The sequence below is a fragment of the Opisthorchis viverrini genome, assembly GCF_000715545.1.
Source record: "Opisthorchis viverrini unplaced genomic scaffold opera_v5_49, whole genome shotgun sequence".
In the NCBI taxonomy this organism is placed as follows: Eukaryota; Metazoa; Platyhelminthes; class Trematoda; order Opisthorchiida; family Opisthorchiidae; genus Opisthorchis; species Opisthorchis viverrini.
The window spans coordinates 1,886,149-1,904,431 of record NW_008751705.1 but is presented as its reverse complement, the minus strand read 5'-3'; the positions used below and the strand labels follow the sequence as shown (position 1 = coordinate 1,904,431).

Here is an 18,283-nt window from a genome sequence, read left to right as displayed (position 1 = left end):
TATTATATATATATATGCACACTTCTGAGGAAGACGGCTGCTCTGGATTCACAGTCCATCTTTCTATCGAAGTCCAGGATTCCGGACTGGTGATAGCAGGTGGCTGACTGAATTTTTGTTCAGTGCACTATGCCCAGTTGTCCCAACGTTCTTCTTTGGCGGTCGCCCCACTTAAATCGCTGTTTTTGATTCAGACCGGAGGATCACGCATTCTGCACATGTCCTGACTCTTCCTTTTTGTACCACTTTTCTTACGGTTCTGTTTGGTTTGGGCTGGAGATTGGGCTTGTCCTCCTCAAATCAATCTTCTCTGTGTTCCGATCTGCGTTCTCTTTCAAGGGGATCACCGGCACGTTGATGACAGGATCAGCTGATTTTTAAACAGAATTGTCAATTCAATGCGCACTGCGAGATAACACACCCAATCACTGGATACATATGTACTATTCAGCAAAAAATCCACATTATAAATACTCTGTTATTCCGCCTCATAATTTTTAGTCGTATATTTTTGTGGAATAGTTGCCTTGACTCATTTTTAAGGTCGTATACGCACCGATCACCCCACGCCATGTGTTTCCAATAAATGATCATGACCTAATAACACGCATTTTGCCAAAATCGTCAATCGCATCACACTTGTGCGCTGGTCAGACAGGTGAATGATGAGCTTTTGACACGAACGGAAGTATGATGAAAGGCCATGTATGATTAACGTCGACTCGTGGCACGCAGAGGAATCTTCGATGGAATGTTCTGTGAATGGTTTCGAATGAATCTGCAAATTTATATTCCGAGGCGCATCGTGTGTGCTGTGGAATCACCAGAAAATGCTAATGCCATGGCGTTACTACCTATCGTTGCAGAGCTTCAACCCTGAACGCTGCCGTAATCATGCTCCAATTTGCCTTGATAAAGTCTTCTTTCAAAGAAGATGAATACTTGACGTAAAAAGTTAGAATGCGGTGCCGTCTCCCGGGCATTTGTCACACAAATACATATATACTAACGTTATCCCCATAATTCACAGATGTATGGTGAGTATGTTAGCTGGCATTTTCTTTGATGTACGTTTAAATGAAACGAATATGTATCTACGATTTAAAATTAAACAAAGGTATACAACCTGCCCATAGAGTACCGTAATGACTGCTGTATCTGTACTTGATATTGGTGATATGATTCTATATTATTGGAATAATCTCTATGTTTTATGAGTACTGATATTTTTCGCCCTTCCTCCTTTTATGACATCGAAAAAAAACTAGGTTCTTCCTGATAGTTTGGTACTGGAAACGAGAAGAGTTTATTAACTACTAAAATTGTTTCTAAATACCTTTATCAATTTTTACGAGGAATTCTCAGGCGTGCGTTGCGAATTTCTCGAGTTCCAATGATACTTTTGCATCTCAGTTAAGTCGGGGATCGTAAGACGTGAATTTGATAGATGCTTTGTTTCACAAAACTAAATTCTATTATATAGTGGTGGCTACGCGCGATTAATCAAACAGGATGTAATGAAAGGCAGTCCGTGACCGCAATACCTCTGGAATGCAACTTCGAGACCGCAGTTTTTTCGAATTAGAGCACTTCACCCCTTCACCTGAGGAGGGTCAGTACACATGAATCCCACGCCCGAGCCAGCTGAATGGTGTATTTAGATAGGGGTGCTCGATTGTTTAGCGATAAAATAAAACTGGAACCGCGATAATCGAAATGAATCCGTTGTTTGGCTCGATATCACACTGAGCTTTCCAGGGGAGGGTACATAATCAGAAACCGGTTCAAAGCCGTCCGTGAACATGCGAACTACTTCCATACCCATAACCAGTTGTTTACGGCAGAGATACATCAGTTTTGAACACTGATGTTGTCCTGTCTATGATGATAATGACCACTGTTGGCAAGCTATTTGGTGAATAGTACACGTCAACTCATTTCCAAGTTTGTCCGCAAACGCAGTGTTATGCTGATTAATACCATCGGGATGGATTTATCAACTCACATTCGGTGTGAATCGTAATGTGGGTAACACTTTCGGCGATCCTTTTTTTCTGACGTCTTTTTGTATGCAAATGAGAACGAGTCTGTGATTAGTACCAGCTACTTGGAAGCAAATTATTCTGCTGTTCGTCATGCTGGTCGATAGTTCCTTACCGAAACCCTCTGGTCATCCTGTTCTGCATTGTCATGAAAATCGAACATCATCTTACTTGTTGTTTTCGAGCTTGCCATCCGAATTAACAGTCTCAATCGCGCAGTACTTCGAGTTGGAGGAGAAAAGCAGAAAAGGCGGCCACCTGAGGGGCCAGTCAACATTTGACTATGGGATGGAGATTCCGTGATTGACCGATGAATGTCAGTACATCCTGTTTTCCCGCGAGTTAATCACACTGCTGACCAGTCGCTGGTGGCCGAATGATTCAGCGTCCAAACTACCAGGCGAAATGTCGCGAGTTCGCAACTCCGTGGAGTTTCGTCAGATATGCACCACTCATGATTCGCAACAAGGATGAAACAGCTGTACAATACTTCTCAACTTTCAGTCTGTATGGAATCTCGGTTGAAAGTGATGAATCTGATACAATGAACAATGAAGCGTCGACATGTTTCGGAGGTATGAGCAGCATATCTTCTACAATGACGTCTGCAGTGGTACGCGCGTGTCAGATAAGAAGTTGGTAAACATCTGTGGTGAATATCATCTGTGATCTGCCTCAGAAACCGGTTGTTGTTTACATTTAGCTACTCTATATTTGGCCTTGACCAACTCGCGTCGCCAGACTACCGACCACACCTACCAAACAGACTTGACTACAAGAAGCGTGTGAAGGGCATCCTTCCAGCATGGCTACACGAGTGGCACAATGCTAGGGATAGGAACTGAAGATAGCCAGTTCGGAGGAGCTTCCAAGTTACGCAGTTGCGTGTGAAGGGCATGGCTACACGAGTGGCACAATGCTATAGGTAGGAACTGAAGATAGTCAGTTCGGAGGAGCTTCCAAGTTACGCAGTCCCAGTCTCTCTGAAGTATTTCGGAACGGCTGTTAAAAAGTGTAAGTTGATCCGATCAAAAGTTACTGAACAAGTCCTGGTCAAAAGTGCTACACACACTGTAAATCCTACGGCCAGTCCTGTTGAGCAGTCAAGACACAAGTCCATACCATACGTCTGCGTTTAGCTGAATTTGGCCCCCGTGAGAAACTTATTCTTAGGAGCCCATATGGATGGCTCGTCTCATCCGCTCTGTTTCAGACTCACTGTTGACCAGATACATTCGTGGTATACTGTCGAAGCCCGATCAGTAACCTCAATGGCTTTGAAAGTTGACGTCTAGGTTTGCGATTTTGACGGTTATGATGATTAGAGATAGTGCTTCTACCTTCCTTTGAACTGCTTGCAATTCGTCACATTTTCCCCAAATAAATTTGAGCAAAAGCCTGAACAACTTACAAGTGCTTGTTCAGCAACTGGCTGATAAAGGAATACGTCATCAAAAAATGCCGTATCCTACGCTTATGAAATCCAGCTGAGAAAATGAAATTAATTGATTTGAGTATGTTTTACTGTACTAGTCAGATATCTCACTTGCGAATCCATCTTACGGATATCGTGTAAGGAGAGGAAACAATCAATCTACCGAACATAGGTGGCAGACTTGCAATGTGCCAGTTGCATTATTGTACGGATGCATCTCAGGACGGTTTGGATCTTCTAGCCTACTAAGCGTCATCAGCAAGGCAGAAAATGATATCCGGAAATCCTATATCTTTTCTACCCGCGTGAGCGTTCTAGTACCACGCGTTAGCAATCAATACGAGACAATGGAACCACTCGTGATCTGCAACTCTTGTCAAGTGAATGGGAAAAATAGGAACTCATACACCACTTCACACCATTCATCCATCGAGAAAGATCGTAATTAGCCTGGACACAATAAATCTTAGCTTCAATACAGCTGTTTGCCTATTTCACGTTACATGTGAAATATTCTCGTTTGTCTATTAAGAACATATGTATGAGCAAAATGCCCCTTTTGATAACTTATGGCTCTTTATTATATGAATCCCGCATAACATCCCTGTAAGCATCACAGTACTAGTGGTGTTGGAAGGCGCACACGCCTTTGCCTCCGAAATCCTGTTCAATAGTCATTTGAAATAATGAAACTGAATAATAAACAGTGAATCGCGCTTGTTATTCACCTAAGAAAACGGTGAGCAGTCACTGGTGCACGTACGGGTCGTTACGTACACACGTGCACAAACCGGCTTATGGATGTGCGTCGCCGCAACTTCGGTCGTGCACAGTATTCGGACCGTCGTTCTTCATAAGAGTCTTGAGTCTGTCTCTTTTGTGACGGTAAACGCAGCCATAGAATATTTTTACGTTGGAAACGTAGACGTGTGGTCTGAGTGAGCTGGAAGCTTCAGGTTCGAGGTCTTGTACACCTAAACGGTCGAGGATGCTCCATTGGTGATTAAAGGCCGAAGTACTCACAATATGATGCAAAAAGGATTGGGACGGACTCTCACCCTTATGATTTTGGCCGGTATACCTAGCTCAAAGTCGGTGGATCAGGTTGATTTTGGTTAAAGTAAACCCATATGGAACAATAAGTCTTGGGAAACCTGTAGATACCCCATGTGGTTGTTTAAATTTGCCCTAATTCACTGCTGCGGTGGACCTAAAGTTTTTTTCGTCAAATTTGGAGTTTCAGGTCTCTCAAACAACTAGCCGTAGAATTTTGTAATCGAATAACTAATGCAGCATAATTTGTCATAGTCACTCTAGCTCGTATACTGTTCGTCGACAGTCTCCATCAAAATTATGGTTAGATACATTGCATCACTGTTGAACAGCTCTTGATGAACGTTGTCAACCGACGGTTGGAATCTAGTTTCTCAGTGTCGTAAGTGCATCAAATGTATCCCAGTGCACGTCAGTTCATCTGTGATGCCAAATCAATGACCCCCAGTGCTTACTTCCGATACTCGAAGGCAAGACCTCCACGGGAAGCCCGTTTTTATAGATCTTGTTCTTCTGAGGAGCTACCGTAGACTGACATTTGTGATAACCTTAATGACCATTCTTTCGTTCGCTTTCTATCCTTTTCGTATCCCAGTTACAAGTAACATCGTCGCACAGCCGTTTCAAGATCCTGCTTTCAAGGTGCACGCATTCCCAGTCACTACTTCATCTAACAATGGAAATAGCACAGAACCTGGTTAGTGCCTTTTGTTTTCCTTTTTTTCTCGAGAGTGTTTGATTCCCCCGTGGACGCTTCTCGTTTCTCGCGAAGAAGGGTCTTTACTTCCATAAAGGAAACTGCTCACAAGATTGCTGAAAACTCTTCAACAGCCCACGACCGATTTTGCCCTTTTTGGGGCTCATCAGGTAGGCGCAGTCCCCGAGTTCCCCTCAACCTTATGTTCTACTTGAAACCAAATTGAACTGTTTTCTGGAAATACGCTCATTTGCAAATCAATTTGGTTTTCACGAGAGACTCAACTGAATCTCTCTTCACTCCTAGATCCTAATGAATGACCAGTTCTAGTCTACTTTATTTTTGTCAGTATCACTTCGTAGCAGACTGTGGCTTTTCAACTTCCCTTGTATGTGTGGATTAAGTGTGTGATACTTTTGACAAGAGCTAGCTCGGTAGTTATGCCGCGAATCTAACGACTGGTCCATGTTTCGAATCTAACCTCCACTGTTCTTGTCTGGGCTTGGACAACCTGGCAATATCTCAGGACTTGTGCTTCCGTCGGGTGGCAGCCAACTAAGCACCAACGGAGTGTTACATATGAACGATTTTTATCATTATTACTTTCAACAACCGGGCACCTGTCGTCCTCAGATGAACTGGACGGAAATTCCACTACCTTAAGGAGTTTATAATCGGAGTGACTTGTTTCATTATGAAGCGCAATGATCATAGGTTGAATGAATGTACGAGAATTGATCACGTGACTCTTTAGCGTGTGACACTTAGCCAAGCAGGTTCTCAGAACATGTATGCTCACTTTCACCCTACTGAGCACAACGGTGGTGAACGATGGGTTCGTTCTCTGTATTTGCATTTCTGGAACCAATGACGCAAACAAAGAATGTTACGTGACCTCACTGGTTTCGTTATCTTGCTCTTTCATCATTCCAGCCCGAAAACGTGTCAAACCCGACGATCTGACGCCTTCTACAACGACGTATGCGTATTACTTTCAGGTGTGTTTACCGTTTTTGGAATGATCATGGCTTTTCTTGCCCGGACTGCGTGCTTTTTGGCACAGCGCCACTAGTTACTGAGTCAGTATTTGGTGTGCAAGTCTACCTATCATAAACAAGGCAAAAAATGTGTGGTGTCGCCACCAACTCCTGTCTTTCGCACAGTCAAACCGATAGAGTGTGTCATCCGAGGCGGATCGCTTACGCAGTTTCGCCATTCATAACGTATCTGCCTACGTTTACGCGTCTTCTCTGGTCCTATGTATTTGCGTCTGTGGGGGTGACAGACATGGTAGGCGAGGTAGGGAATTTATATCACAGTTTTCCGCAAGTTACTGACAGGCTAGTTCTGTTAAAGGCAGGTTAGACAACAAACCTTGAGCAACTAACCGAGCAGTTCATGGTTCGTACTCAGGCGGGGATTTTCCAGGCTTGTGCAAGCTAGAAGCATTTGCCGAGTGAGGGTGAATGGCAGCTGTGCACCGAAAAGATCAGTTCTTGAAGCTTGATGTGTTTTACCTTTTTAGTCGACATCTACCCCGATTGGTTGTGGTATTTTGTGATAGATTACTCGCTACTATCGGTGCTTCCGAATCAAACCTCATATTTCTTTCCCAAAATATATTTGTTAGTAGGTAAATCACGTGTCGTTATGGAAAATTGAGTTGTTATATTTGCTTCACCTGACCTCTGAACAACGCGCAAAGGTCTAAGCAACTATTCCTTGATGTGTTTCACCATCCAGACTTATCAACCGAGTCGCAAGGTTGACAGGGAGAAATGTGCGACGCTCGGAGTTCCGAGGTACGTTTTTCTATGGTTCCCTTAACTTGTTCTTTCATTGTTTTCCGTTAGTATTGCTCACATCATGTTTTTTTTTAATTTCCTGGCACCTTTCTCCCTGAACGAGGAGGGCTTGACCGTTGATTCCGTCCCTAATAGTTCTCATATGGTCATTTAATTCGCCTTGTGTCTCTGTGCCCAACTGTCATCCTTCCTCCTAAAGTATTATCACATCGTTAGGCTCGAAGTTTGTTACTGTTGTTGGTACTATCAGTATTATCATTGTATGAACATTGTATTCCATTGCTGTGAATTCTGGTTATCAATCAATATGATTCTGACACGACGAAGTATCCCCTAGATGCCTGATAGGGCCATGTTTGGCCCTGAGAACACTATGGACTTTAATCTATCCATATAGTTGCTGTTGTTTAGAACAATCAAATGAACTTGCACATAGCTGAGTGTCAAATAATATTTGCGTGAACTTCTGTCTGGGGCCTGACAGTTTCAGTTTTCCCCACTAAAGTCGCGTCATATTTCGGCAACAAGATAGCAATATTTTCTGACCTCTTCTGTCGATTTAGACGGCACATATTCAGCAATATCTTATTGGACTCAATCCGACCAACACTTAGGCGTCTGTGGTAGTTTTTTAACCTGTCTACCAAGTGCCGTTTTCAGCTCTGATGACCTTGAAAGCGTCGGTCCAGCGATTAGCTCTGTACTACGCGAAGTGGACTCATTGTTTCCTACCTGTGGCCGTCACGTCACACTGCGTAATATACGCTGAAGTTAACTTTGTTTCGGTCTCATTCTCAGCAGTCTGAAAGCTACAGTAACCCCCTAAACATACGATGTATTTGCCAACCACGTTAGCTCTAAACCTTTTTGCTATACAGAAGAATAAGAATAGGTTTCTTCCCACCTGTCGACCGACCAGTAAAACTTCTGTGTTTTTGGTACTTTACAACTAAAATAATGTATACTTTTCTATTCGTTCTGCTTGCAGTTTCCTTAGACAGTATTTTATAGTACTGGTGAGCAATCCTTACCGGCTTGAATCGACACTCAAAGGAGTCGGGCTGAGACCACCTTTGGTAGATTTGTGAGCGCATGTACTGTGGGCTATTGAAGTACGGTCTAGAAACAGTGGCTTGGCCTCTTTTGTGTTGTTTTTTTGTGACGAGCTGTTGCCTACGTGTTTGGGCTTAGAGCTACAACTGAGACACCGCGTACCCATCACGTTTGGAACACAGGCATTTACGTGGTCGATCGCATCCTGGTTATCCACAGTGGTAAGGCTTCCTTTTGTGTCAAGAAAAGTTCATGTTAGGCGTTGGTGGCGCTTCCTTTTGTGTCAAGAAAAGTTCATGTGTCATCTTGTTGAGGCTAGATAAAACGCAATCGGAATAGAGCATGCCCTATATTGGATCACTGCAAGAGTAAAACTTCAAAGACAGCACTGTTAATTGGCCATTCGATTGCTCTTCTTATCCACTAATTATTTGGTACAAACATCATTTCCAGTTTGACAGACTTGCTTCGTTTCCTTCCTTCTTCGTACGCTTTTCGAGTCGCTGGACGTCCCTACCTATCACTCGGATATGATCTCCAGTGTATGTCTTAATTGGCTCACTGTTTGTTGCCCTACATGACGCCGGTAGAGCTTTGTTCAACTCAGCAGTCGGTTGCCCTTTTGGGAATTATAACAATGGTTAGTGGAGATAGGATCTGAACAACCAATTCTGGAAATAATTCGGAATATGCAGAAACACCAATTGGACAGTAGGAACCCATCCAGAACACATGCTTCCTGGGATATATCCAGGCCAAGACGAGGCTTTCTGAATCTGTCACAGTACTGTCGGAACTTGGCGAGATACCAGTAGGGATTCTCATCAATGGAGGTGGCTCAATGTTTAGAGCGCAAATTGACTTACCAGAAGGTCCATGGCTCGAACCCAACTTCCTCATTTCGATTTCTCCTGTCTAGGCTGACCTGGCACTATCCAAGCCCTCCTGCTTCCCACGGGTGACATAGCAGGTAGGAATCGGAACGATGCTACAGCTAAACGATTCATTTTTTCTCATCAGACAAGTTTCGATGCAGAAGAGAAAAGGAGTACATGGGCGTCAGTTTTTTTTCATCTCTGGCCTGAAACTAAATGGCTTTCTTTGACTCTGTAAATCACCCGACATTCTAGTTTCTAACACCCATCGGTCTTGAGTCGGAGCACCGGCTATCTCCAAAATGTCACTACACCTAGGATTCTTATTATCCTCGGATAGTGGTACAGAGGCTGGGGGACTCGTGTGATTGTTCACTTTAGCGGTTAGTGAGTCTTGTTCAATATGCCTACGCCTATTGTTCGCACTTGCCATTCGTTGTCGTTGAGCCTGTTGACAGCCCATACGATCTTAGTCACACTGACATACAAGCAATTGGTAGCCCTTCACACATTGTCTTTCCAAAAAGCGTGTAACAATAGTTTTTTCTCTTTGTCAAAAAATTAGTTTATGTAGTTCGAAGAGATAAAACGCCGTCTTGGGTAGGAAAACGAAACCTAGCAGATGGGCGACAAGTTTTGGTCATTCAAAAGGGAATGTGTTTACGTTTTTCCGAGAACCTCAGCTCGGTTCTTTTTGTAGATTCTTACCAACTTCTTCGCTACTGAATGTGGTTACGCATCAGCGTTTCATTCACTGTTGTTCGTATTTTTTGGACTTGCTCGGTCACAGTGCTGTCAATAAATTTCACTCATTTATGTTTGTCCGCAACAATCATAGCAGAGTATTTGTTGATGAGAATTTTTACTACCCACTTGAGTATTGTCAGGCGAGTGACTGCTGAGCTAGCCTCTGACGTCTTTAAAGCGATCAAAGCGGCACAGCTGAGAATCAACCAACACGCTAGCTCCGTGCCTCAGAAATAGAATTCACTTGAAACGATTAATGATCTGAGTATTTCCAAACCATTTGGTCGTTCCCATCATTTGTCTTTTGGCACACTGTCCCAATGAATCTGAACTCAAGAACGAATGGTTGTTGAATGCGATGAATGTTCCAGAAAATAGTTTACCAAATTTCCTGACCCTGTATACTAAAGTAGCTTATTAGCTGCAGAATGATAGACAGGCTCTAAATTAGTGCTGTTGTACCAGTTCGATGCACAACTGCCGCAGAATTCGATGGTGGCGAGGGCTATGATACCGCTGGGCCTTCAAAGCCCGATCTGAAAAACCAGCGTAGGGTTTGAATCACGGACCTTCCGGTGAGTGCGTTCACTCACCGCTGAGCCATTTCGAGCACACGGAAGCCCGGCTAGTCGTTGAATAGAACTGCTGTGATGCCATGCGAAACGCCATTATGCATCAAATTGCTGTGATGCCATGCGAAACGCCATTATGGCAAAAATACTTTCAAGCGATATCATGGAGGCTTGTACCATTCCCGTGAGTAGTATGCAAGATTAAATCTGCACTAAACAGTGGTAGGTTCCAAGTTTCGCGACCATGTTTGTTCTGCTACCGGTGAGTGCGCTCACGAGGTTCGCTGGTCGGCAACACATTTAGGCCAATTAAGCAACGGTGTACCTCCCTCTTCGTAGGAGCTTGAATCGTTTATCGTAATAAGTAACGGGCAAATCGAATAGATCGGGATAAAGCGAGGAATGGTACGGGAAGTGGTAAAACGAGAATGCTGACGACAACGTGAACCGAGAAGACGAGTGTATTTAGAGCGAAAATTGTGCAAAGTAAAATCATCAGCGTTGGAGCAATTCAACACTAAAAACAAATATTTGGTCGTAATGAGTTGCCTGAAATACTAATACAATGGGATGGGAAATATCTCCAACTTTTTTGCGGGAACCTGGCAATATTTGTGTCGAATAAAACTTATCCCAGGAGGAGTGATAACCGGTTAATGTACAGGTGAGAAGCGCTAAAGGCAGCTGGCGTCGGCTGCATCTGAGGCCTGCTTATCTTCGATTTTTTGTCGACAAACCCGATTTCACCCTTGTTTTCACATGATGATCTACACCTGGGTTGTATGCTGATACGGGCTATCGAGCTGCTGTTAGAATTCCTGTTTTGATGCGATCATTCTAAGCGTTTCCCATCAAAATTGACCGCCTTTCTTTTTAGCCCTGATCGTTATCCAAAATCACAGTAGAAGTGTACTCGATTACCTGATGAATCTTCCCGCCTTTGCAGTGTGTTGAACCGATAAGCATAAGTGATTCTTACTGATCAGCAGCCGTCCCTACACAGAGCAGAATCTTCCCGGTAGACTGAGCAAGGATCGAACGGGATTGACGGTGTGTACGACATCCAGCACACACAATCCCACACCCATTATTTAGCTCTTCTAACAAAGTAAAATAAAGTGATAACATTCGCATCTCCTTAGCCTTTTGAATGACATTCCTGTGTGCTAGCGATTCAGTGGCTGGATTTCAGATGCACTTGGTAACTTCAAGTTTCTAAATTAAAACAGCAGAGTTATGTGGAAATAGCGCATGTTTCGTGCGTCGCATGTTACCTACAACGCGCAAGCTTCTAAGTTAAATCAAGTCAGTATGCTTTCCCTAAATACCCACTTAGTTTGTCCAGAATGTTTCTTCTTTCCTAAGTTGGCGTTTCTTCCTATACTTGGTTCTGTGACTGTCGTGACTGGACTTCCGGGGGCGTTCTCCCCTCCCTATGGCTTGTTGCTTACACCCCAAGCGCCTGTGTTCGCTTGGTGGTATGTCTGCCACTCGATCAATAATTTTTACTTATCTATCTAGACGGCGTCGATTGCATTGAATTTGCTACTGTTATTCATTCTTGGTAGGGTCTGAGATTGAATTTGATCCTGAAATGTCCACACACACACGCACCCGTCATCGTCATTTAATCCATGGCTGGGAACCAATGTACTCGGCCGGGTCGATCGTACTGCTACCTCCCCCCCCCCCGGGAAAACCCACAACCCCGATGGTCTTCTTTACGTTTGACGTTCTCATTTTTTCATGTCTAGTTTATGCGCCTTTGACTCCATTCTACCAGCCATTCAGCTGCTTATTTCTCCGTGTAGTCTGCTTGCCTTGTAGCTAAGCTACTCTCAAATAATGCGTGGGGACTTGAGTTGCCTTGCAAGCACCGAATACAAAGTTCGCCGGATATATCCTTAGTAACATTAGGTTTGTCGGATACGAATCGAAAGACCTTGTGGATATTCTCTGAGTTTTTTTCCAGTTTTATGAACCACAAACCTGCTAATTTTTTCACCAATAGCCTGTACATAAGTACGTATGTTCTGCAAAGCTGCATGAAGTTGTGAGAAGGCGTGAAATACGCAGTTAACCTCATCCGCGGACACGTTTCATCTGCTTCACACAGGTCTTCCTGCTTCGGCTACTCTGGTTTGGTTGTGTTTACTGGCCCAAACAGTGTTACCGTTGTCGCATTCAACCGACCGCGCAGAGGTAATCGTCAATATAGCTGCGCCATACAGTCGTTATTCATGAAGACTTTTTGAGACCATATCAGTTAGATGTATTAATCTGTAATTCACTATAGCCATTCCGTGTAGGACATCCCAAGCGCATTGTTTGCATAAGTTCAGCGTCTGTGATCCCTGGTAACAGGTCTCACCACAGAGAAATATGGTATTCCTCATCTCCTGTAGATGACCCACCTTCAAGGGATCACGGATTAGATCCTGAAGATACTTCGTAAGGGCATTCTGAGACTTTGATGTATTCTTTCTGTCGTATTCGTTGATTTCGTATGGCGCGATCTTTACTAAACCTGGATGGCTACAATCCTAATATGGTTCAAACATTCCGTTGTGCGTGTGAGCGACCTGATTATTGCATTACTAATCAATGACCTGACTCTGGTTCTTACCGTGCTTGATGCTCCCTCGTTTTCTTCATAATCCCGACTTTCCAACAGATCCGTTTATGAATCGCCTTTAGTACGCGATCTACTTGATGGGAAGAGTATCACCTTAGACAACGGTATCGTAGTAAGTTGTATTGAACCCACGTGCTTCATGAGGATTATTTTGTCTTGTATCGAACCACACGCAATGAAGATTTTTTTGTCTCTCTTCTCATCGTCTTATCTTACCGTAGCTCCAACCGGATGAAGTGACGTCGCCGGCTCCATTCACTCCTAATTTTCTAGTTCTCGACTGCCCAACAGAGGACTTTATCCCAGCATTGAGTGAGAACGAGGCCCTATTATCCACCTTAGGACATAAACCCGAAGACGAACCCGCACTCTACCCTGGCCTCTCCTTCATTGTTCACATTGTTCCACAAGGCATGTTCTCCTCGGAGGTCTATCAGAAATTTGTCCAAAAGTGAGTGCTTGAAAAGCGAATCGCACGTGATTGGTGAAATGTTGTAGTTTCACTGCTTTCAACGGTGTCTCTGCTGTTGTTAGTCTTGCCTGAGTTTTTTCAACTGACGTGTGATTCGACTGGAAAGGCGAAGTTTGGCGGCGGACTTAAACCTATGACCTCCCTTTGGTACCAGACTTATTCTGTACTGCACAAGATACTGACAACGGTGCCTATAATTACACTCATGTGGGTGAACCCCACGCGTTATTCGTCTGTTCAATGACCTGTGTCAGTGGCGATATCAAGCGCTTTGTATGACTAGCACAACTTGTCAGGCTTTTATTCTCTCCAGATACCTGAATAACTTTGGTTCAAATTAGGATAAATTAGAAGGGTGTTCTCGGAATGCAACCTTAAGTACAAAACTAGAAAAAAACTGAATAGTTTAAAAAATAATTTCTTTAATCGCTGTTGCAATCATCAGAATAAAATTTTCAACCCGGAAAACGGCGTCGTGAACAATAGAAGATTTGTGGTGTAAAACTACTTGGTTTTTGGAGTGGAATGCAAGATTACCACATAGTCACTGGTTCGGTCTTTGGAGTTGATCGCTTTCGTAACTGCCGAGTCTCACTTCGTACAGTTACAGCGAACTATAACCTATTCTCGGGAAGTACACTCATTTGCAAATCGATTTGGTTTTTCACGAGAGATTCAACTGAATCTATCGTTTATGATGTTCCACAACTGAATTTGCTGCACACGGGCCGCCTCATGTTTCAGTTGGCACGATATTCGAGATATCGCAGTCTATTTTCATAAACGAGAGATTCACTTGAGTCTCACGTGAAAACCGAATTGATTTGCAAATGAGTGTATTTTTCGAAAACAGTCCAATTTGGGTTCAAGTAGAACATAAGGTTGACGGAAACTCGGGGACTGCGCCTACCTGATGAGCCCCCAGAAGAGCGGAAGCGGTCATGGGCTGTCAAAGAGTTTTCAGCAACCTTGTGAGTAGTTTTCTTTATGAAAACGTGTCCTATTCTGTTTGCAATAACATACATTGTTTTGACAATTTGTTCCCAAGACGTTGCTGCGGATATGCAGCCATGGTTTTCTTGAATCCCTGAATGTTTTCGATCTTTGGGTGATTTTGACCGCAACGTACGAAGCCGTTGAAAACGAGATTTTCTGATTCATTTTGGGTTTAAAACAAAGCATAGTTAGTACGACCCAGGCGAAAAAGCATTCGTCACCAATGATGTCGGTTCGGTGCCTGGAAAAAGGAATAACATAGCTATAGGTTCAGTCTCACATCACTCTCGTTTTGAACAGTCGTCCTCCTATCCTGGCGCAATTATTCATGTGAATCCACACCAAAGGGGGGAAGCACTGGACTCGAGTTTCGTATCTTAATCACAAATTTCTTGACCTCAAGTGAGATAGTGAATATACTTCCACCTGATGATTCCTATTAGCCTTGCGTATCGAAAATCGCGTTCGTTGTTAGGTACTGTCGCTGAACTAGCATGATCGATGACTTTTTCGCTTGATTCTAATGACAGCATTGCAGCATCAAGAAGATGGTTTTGTTTTGAATCTTCTTGGAAGATGTTGGTAAAATTATTTTGGGTCTGGCTTCTTACAGACTATTTCACAAACTGGACTCAGTCCAGACGGCCAAACTTCCCCAACTCTTCCAACATATACGGCTGTTTTCCAAGACACTGTCTTCCTCCATCTTTCTTCTCTATGCACATTGGTAGCTTTCCTACCCCCGGTTTTTTTCATCCAATGCAAATATGCTAGCGATGTAGTTCTTGGCTGTTAGTGTAAGACGCTAGTAGATAGCATCAGTTTACAGACCGGACTCAGTATACGCACGAGATGATCTCAGGGAGTTCACTATCAATCAACGTCAAAAACTGTTCGGATACAGGATTCCTTGGCAATGTTCTTCCCCTTTCCGTTAATGAGGTTTGTATTCCAAGATCCTCAGCGGTGAACTACTTGGGTCTAGCAACCTGAGGTCTCCTGATCTCAAGTTCATTTTTATCAAACTGTGATGAAGGTACCCCACAACCTCAACTTAGAGTTTGTTCACTCGTAAATCCCTCCACGCTGGATTTACTGCTCTTCTGTTTGTTGTATTCCCCGGAACATTTGAAAAAAGGGTTTCGCTTCATTATGCGATTCTTTAGTCCTGTTTTCAGTTGCACTGATGCGTCAGAGGAGCTTTGGTCAGCAAGCATGAAGACACTTTCTATAGCTTTATCTGACGATCACGGCACCTACCCTTTCCATCCTCTTCTCTCTTGGGCCGTTTCAATTTCGAGTACTCAGTCCAAATTCAGACTACAATCTCCTTAGCCCGATGCACCGTTGGCAGTACCTTTTTAGCAGGCAGTCTCCGGTCACTGTTTTCGGTTTGATAAGCTGTATGTGATATTAAATATAGATCTTTCTTCCCTTCCAAATGCGTTCACATGCCCGAAGCTCCTCTTAACTTTACTTACGGCTGGTTTTTCACTAGAACCGGAAAATTCCCACGCGACACCTGAGGAAACACCGTAACCACGCAAACCTTGTTACCATATTCTGCGACTTAAAGCCCCAAGAAATGTTAGAAACTCATGTTCGCTAAACTCCCCGCTTCACACCACATCAGTTCCTGGTATAAGCTACGCCAACGTTAACACTAGCCACCCAACGATTTGAGTTTGTCGACGAAAATGACACTGTTTCACTGGACTAGTATTGGATCAGTGTCACGTGGGACACCGTAATTAGGGATGAACCTTCCGCGTTTCTGACATGGGGTAAGCCAGCTCCCCATCTGTCTTGAGCATCTCACGACCACTCGTCTGTCGTGTTGTTCTTCAGGGATCATTCTTGAAGCTGGAGTCACTGTACTAGTAGCGCGATTTCTTTCGTACCCTATTCGTTTATTGTTTCCCACGTTTCCGCCATCGTTGGCGAGCTATGTAACAAGAATTTATTATACCAATATCTTCCCAGATATCCGGACGAATTTGATTTAGGCAGGCTGGTCTTATTGCTTCATTTAGATTAACTGCATTCAGGATATACTGGTAGAAGTTTCGGGAGTGGTCAATACATTCAGGCCGTGAATTTTACCATCAGATTTGATCTAATTGATGATTATCGTTGTAAAACAGACCTCGCATATGCCTTCTTCCTTGGCAGTAGCTGTGTGTGCACCCACCTCGTCTATGTGTTTCGTGGTCACGTTCATTTGTCACCTTTCTTTAGAGAATTCTGTTGCTTCACTTACCAGTCAGCAGTAGTTTATCAGTGATACATGTATCCTTTTGCTTGTAGTAACAATAATAGTGGGAACGTTTCCAAAAGCGTAGTTCCTACGGCCGCTTCAATTTCGCGTTCTTATTTTTTTGTCATAGTCGTATCATTACGTGTTCCTGCACTGCGCAGTATAGCTGATCATACAAGTGGAAGGCATATCTCAGATAAATGCTACTTATTGACTTGATTGTCTCCCAAGCCAACCAAGTTCACTAACGGCGGACTTTATTCGCATTTGGTGAGGCTGGACAGTCTACCAAATGAATTATTAGCTTATTTAGGATATGGGATGTAACCCTAAAAGCAAGGGTCTGCGAATACGGAACCCAAGCATTGTTTGTTTGAACCTTTTTTTCTAAATAACACATTTATGGCCACATGTGGAGAGCTCACGTGATGCCCTGATTGTAACACGTTGAGTAGTTCGCTCCGATCACATGGTCTTTCAATGCTCCTTCGTTGTTTGTGCGACAAATTCCAGCGACAGACTTGTATGTAGTTAAAAGCAGTTACTACCTTTCTAAAGCTCCCCGTGCCAATGCAAGTTGATTTGTGCGTACTGGCTGTAAACTACTAATGAGTACTGTTAACGCAGTAGTGATTGGTATTCACCTGTTTCAAGTGATGTATTATACTCACTTTACCTGTAGTCTGGTTTAACATAGCCCCTAAAGAGTCTCTTGTAGGAATAGTTACTTTTGACACTCTTGGATCTTTAGTGGGTGTGATCCAGTGTGTGCTCGTGAAATGAACGACCACGGAGGCGCCATTAGCAACTTTTCCCCAACCTGCTGCTCTGATGTATGGAGATTGTTACAACGTTTTACCATAATCCCTGTAGCCTTCCTCTTCTCAAAAGACTTCTGGATTCCTTGTTTTTACGACTCACTGACCTGAATAATTCTCCACTGTTCGCTCACGCTCTCTGAAAACGTACACCTCGAATTCGTTATCGAAGGCTGCATATTAGGTTACATATCACATTCCGAGCCTTGAAAATCTCAGATCTATAATGGAACTCTTTTAGTTCTTAGGAGATATCACCGCCATTCATCACGTGTATCAAACACCTGACGGAAAATGCTGCGGACATCCCTTCTGTATTCAGCCCGGTATATATTGGCGCCAATGATTGATAGCCTGTACAGTCATAAAACTCCGTAGTGATTTAAGCAGACTTATGGACACCTGGAATGTACTAATCCAAACATGTATCCTTCGTCAATAGTTGGGCTGGAGAACTTGGTGACTTGCATCTCAGTGTTTTAGTCATTTCGTACAGTGTCCTGACAGACTAATCTGTATCACCATCTCAGGCCGAGGTCCCTAGAAGTAATGAGGAGGTAATTGGAATACCAAACAGTTAAATACTCAAAGTTGTGTCGGATCAATGCAGTGTACACTGTTGCGCACGCCTTTCCTTATCGTAAGTCTTCGGTGTCTCCGGAAAGAATTTAAGGTCACAAAGTATGGTACCAACACGTAATTGATTTAATGAGCCTACCGTAGTGCGGTCACCTTTCCGTCTTTTGCATTCACTATGGGCCCAATTATACCCACTTGGTTTTCCACGCAGGGGTCTTCGCTTGAGTGCACTATTGATTTTAAGACT

The 18,283-nt window shown here is 43.5% G+C and overlaps 1 protein-coding gene across 1 annotated transcript in view; it reads left to right on the top strand.

The window, feature by feature from the left end:
- Window positions 1–18,283, top strand: part of T265_03450 (hypothetical protein) — a gene marked incomplete at both ends in the record, with an annotated part of 108,787 nt that overhangs the window by 50,508 nt on the left and 39,996 nt on the right. The window contains 5 exons of the mRNA XM_009167934.1: window positions 5,126–5,227; window positions 6,161–6,225; window positions 6,971–7,029; window positions 12,954–13,026; window positions 13,136–13,365. Of these exons, the coding sequence (XP_009166198.1) occupies window positions 5,126–5,227; window positions 6,161–6,225; window positions 6,971–7,029; window positions 12,954–13,026; window positions 13,136–13,365 (529 nt within the window). The remainder of the gene's footprint in view (window positions 1–5,125; window positions 5,228–6,160; window positions 6,226–6,970; window positions 7,030–12,953; window positions 13,027–13,135; window positions 13,366–18,283) is intronic.